This window comes from Triticum dicoccoides, chromosome 7B (assembly GCF_002162155.2).
Source record: "Triticum dicoccoides isolate Atlit2015 ecotype Zavitan chromosome 7B, WEW_v2.0, whole genome shotgun sequence".
Taxonomy (NCBI): domain Eukaryota; kingdom Viridiplantae; phylum Streptophyta; class Magnoliopsida; order Poales; family Poaceae; genus Triticum; species Triticum dicoccoides.
This window is the reverse complement of record NC_041393.1, coordinates 162,775,257-162,779,581: the sequence shown is the minus strand read 5'-3', so window position 1 is coordinate 162,779,581 and position 4,325 is coordinate 162,775,257. Positions and strand designations below refer to the sequence as shown.

The following is a 4,325-nucleotide window of genomic DNA, read 5'->3' as shown; positions in this document are numbered from 1 at the left end:
AAGAACTGGTTCTGGGCTTCTGGCCAACCACTCTGAATATTGAGCCTGTTGACTTTTTCTGTAAGGAAGCACCATTAATTTAGTTATCTATGAGTGATGGAAAGTGCCACTAAATTTTGTTCTACAGTTTTACTTGGGCCAGCGTTGATCTTGGACCAGCTGCAGAACCTATTATGAAATGGTAGACACACCCATGATGACTAGTTAAATAAATGTATCTTGTTTGGAGGGGTAATTACTAAACAGAATTTACCAAATATTCGTAATGTTTTAACTGGCAACTGATGGAAGGCTACCATTTCCTGGATGTTGCTTGCTGATCTTTCATAGTATCACCGTGATGCAGAAACCAACCTTAATGGTAGCGTTGTTTGTGTAGTGTATATCGCTGGTTGCAAGCTTGCCCTTTAATGGGATATCTAGCTCCATACTTGAAGTTGTTATCAACCAACATATCGTTATTTATTTTTACCTAGTCACATGTTTTAAACTTTCACTATGATCGTTAGAAAGCACCACTGAACTCTCTTACTATAGATTCTAGTTCAGTGGCTGGAACCCTTTGCTGTAGTACCCGTTGTAGAACTTACACAGATGCACGCTCGTGCGTTATGCAGTTCTTAACATGGACCGAAGATGCTATTTCTGACGTGCAGTTCTTAATTAGCAACTGGTGAAGGCTCTTTCTTTCTCCTGTAGTTTTGCTGGTCTGCATAATACCATTTCGATATGGAATGTAAGTATGAAGATATTTACAATTTGTATTTGTTTTACCTGCCTCTCACTGATATGGAACTTTTAATGCTAAATTTCATGGTGTGTACATTCAAAAATATTATTGCCCTTCATTAATTTGGTCCACTGTTATGCAGGTGCAACACTTAGCAGAGGTTTCAATAGGGGATTAGGAACACTTACTGCAGGAGGGCTTGCTCTAGCAATTGCTGAATCGGCCAAAAACCTGGGGGAAATGGAAGAAGTGATTATTGTTCTGAGCACCTTCACTGTTGGTAAGCATCAAAAGCATGCTGAGTTCATTTCCTGGTGCATGTTATGCAATTGTATCTAACTTGTTGTCTATTGGCTTTATGTTTTTGACTGCTAGGTTTTTGTACAACCTTGGCAAAGCAGCACCCAAAGATGAAGCCTTATGAATATGGATTTCGTGTGTTCTTGCTAACGTTCGGTTATGTCATGGTCTCTGGATACAGCACAGGGAAGTTCACTGATACAGCTGTAAACAGATTTGTATTCATTGCTCTTGGTGCTGGTGTCAGTCTGGGAATCAATATAGGCATTTACCCAATCTGGGCTGGAGAGGACTTGCACAATTTGGTTGCAAAGAATTTTGCTGGTGTTGCAAATTCCTTGGAAGGTATAAACCTTCTACCCCCTAAAAAAATTGATGCTTAGAATCATCGTAATTTTTTACAAGAAAACGCACAAGCCTTGCATCTCTTGATGCATTGATAGTAGAAAAAAAATAGGACCCTGATAAGTGCCACACGTGTGGCACAAACACATGGCAACTCCCGTTTTTTATGGCAAGTTTAGTGACGCGAGGATGTCAACTTTACTTATCAAGAATGGCAACTTTCTTTTCTGATGGCAAATTTCAGTTTTTTTGGGGGTTTGTTTTTTCTTTTCGGGTGGCAACTTTAGTTGTAAAAAACGCCAGGGCCAGATTGCTTCATGCCACACGTGTGGCACTTATCATTTGGGAAAAATTATGTATAGGCCCAAAAGGACCGTCACCCCTAAAAATTCGAAGCAACACTCCCAAGTGCTAGGCACTGAGAAGCGCCTCCAGGCCAATTGCCCCTGCATTAGCTCACTGCCAAACCTCAGGCTTGGTATTGTCAAGCAAGTTGGTGACGTTGAGTTTTATGTTGTCGAAGACGGCAGCCTTTTGCTACTTCCAGATCCACCACACTGTGAGCATGACCACCAAGGAGGTGCCTTTTCACGACGTTGGTGGGGTGGAAAGGTTGCCATGATGTCACTAATCCACGAAATCATAGCATTTCTCATGTTGAATTGTTTAAATTTCCCTGAACAGGTAGAAAATATTAGTTGTATCATTGCGATGGCTGTAGAGTGTAGATACGTCTGATTCTTACGCCTTTATTGCCAATTTTGCTGTTCATTCTAGGCTGTGTTGATGAATATCTGAAATGCATGGAATATGAAAGGATTTCTTCAAGGATACTTCTATATCAAGCTTCTGATGATCCTCTATACAGTGGGTACAGGGCAGCTATTGAAGCATCAGCACAAGAGCAAACCTTGGTTTGATCTTGCTCTAAAGCTAACACTTCTATTTAGATTATCTCACCTTTTTATGTCAATGTTTAATCGGTTCTTTTGTATGTGCTTCTAGCTAGATGATGCTATATGGGAACCACCCCATGGCCCTTACAAAACGATGAGCTATCCTTGGAAGAGTTTCACTAAAGTTGGTGGAGCACTGAGGCATTGTTCCTTCGCAGCCATGGCACTACATGGTTGCATTCTTTCAGAAATTCAGGTTTGCTAATATAGTTTCCTTGACTACCTGTTGAAGTTGTGCATGTTTTTCCTAAACAACTATATACATCTGATTTTAGGCACCATCGGAAAGCAGAAAGGTCTTTAGTTCAGAAATTCATAAAGTGGGCAGAGAATGTGCTAAAGTGTTGCGCGAGCTTGGGAACAACGTTAAGACAATGACAAAGTTGAGCTCTTCAGATATTCTATTTGAAGTCCACTTGGCAGCTGAAGAGTTGCAAAAAAAGATTGATGAGAGGTCATATCTTTTGGTGAATACTGAAGCGTGGCACACTAGCAAGCGAGCTGAAGGAATCAAAGATGTCATGAATGCCACCCTTATCGCGGGAAGAGAAAATAAGAATGAAGCGTTGGAACCTACCATTGCTGATCAAACTTTGGCGTACCATTATAAGACCTTTGCTGCTAGTTCATTCCGTAGCAGATATGATTCATCGTCAACCATAGACGGCTACAAGAAGCTACCACATTGGCCTGCTCGAACAACGTTCCATCCAAACCTGCCACTTGAAGACACGGAATCAAAAACATATCAAAGTGCAAGCGCCTTATCCTTGGCCACATTTTCCTCGCTTCTAATCGAGTTTGTTGCCCGGCTACAGAATGTTGTCTACGCATTTGAAGAACTGAGTGACAAGGCTAATTTCAAGGAGCCGGTGGAGGAGCCTGTTGCAGTTAGCAAGGGCGATGGTGGGTTTGTTGCTAAAATGTGCAAACTTGTTGGACTCAGGAGCTGACATCGACGATGACCCTGCGACGTTCCTCCATCTGGAAGCCTTGTCGCCCACTTTTAGCATCCAGTTCTGTTTAGTTATTCTGGACCACGATATGCAGTGAGACAATTGCTGGCGGTACTGCCAATCGTCAATTAATGTGTTTAAGCACCCTGTAAGCGCAACAGGGAAAGGTAGATGTGCTGTAGTATGCTCATTATTAGTCGTCTAGTGATGTTGCTGCTATCTTGCTTTCAATGCATTGATGTGGTTTTGGTGTGCTCGATTGAAAGTTGTGCTGTTGCTGAAAACTGGTAGATTTCCTGAGGAAAGCGGGGCAGATGATAGTCACGCAGCTCTAGTTACACGGAGCTCTGTACAACCATGATATTATATAGCGGCATGATGATTCTAATAGAACAAAAATTTCTAACGACCGCTGTTGTAGATTAGTTTGTTTTCCAGGAGTAGCCGTATTTGATTTGTGTTAGTGGCGTTGGAACTGTAAGTGTGAAATTGCATTTTCCGTAGAGATGTTCAGCAAGACTAATCACACGCATACAGGTCTTCTCTTGTTTCCTTGTACGCTTCTCAATCACAGGAATTGAACTGACGAGCTCAGACATCAGTCTTGGAGCTATTGGCCTGGTTGATGAAATACGTAAGTCATCAGGGGAGTATTTTATACTCAATCAACCACGTGGATAATGTAGAATGGCTCTATCTGCTACCCACATGGGAACAAACAAGAAACCACAATGCCTTGGAGGTGAACTAGTTTCAGGATGTTTGCGTATCATTTTATTGATAAAAGTTAGATTGAGTACAAGAGGTGGTACACACATGACACGGACCCAAGAGGCGTGAACATGGAGAACGAAGCAGAGAGGCATGAGATGCTCGACCCAAATAAAGAAAACACAGCTAAACTCGCTGACCAAAGAAACAATCCAACTAACAATTAGACGACCAACCTCTCCAAATCCAGCACCGAGGACGCCGCGAGCAAACGAGACGAGGCCTTCATGTATAAGAATGACACAAATATGTCGTCGTCGCCCAATC

The 4,325-nt window shown here is 42.0% G+C and overlaps 1 protein-coding gene across 1 annotated transcript in view; it reads left to right on the top strand.

Annotated features, from left to right (window-relative positions):
* The window catches only part of LOC119337457 (aluminum-activated malate transporter 9-like), a 4,778-nt gene extending 1,232 nt beyond the window's left edge, over positions 1 to 3,546 (top strand). The window contains exons 2-6 of the mRNA XM_037609605.1: positions 873 to 1,010; positions 1,106 to 1,375; positions 2,153 to 2,289; positions 2,381 to 2,527; positions 2,607 to 3,546. Of these exons, the coding sequence (XP_037465502.1) occupies positions 873 to 1,010; positions 1,106 to 1,375; positions 2,153 to 2,289; positions 2,381 to 2,527; positions 2,607 to 3,284 (1,370 nt within the window). The 3' untranslated portion in view covers positions 3,285 to 3,546. The remainder of the gene's footprint in view (positions 1 to 872; positions 1,011 to 1,105; positions 1,376 to 2,152; positions 2,290 to 2,380; positions 2,528 to 2,606) is intronic.
* Positions 3,547 to 4,325: the final 779 nt, after the last annotated feature.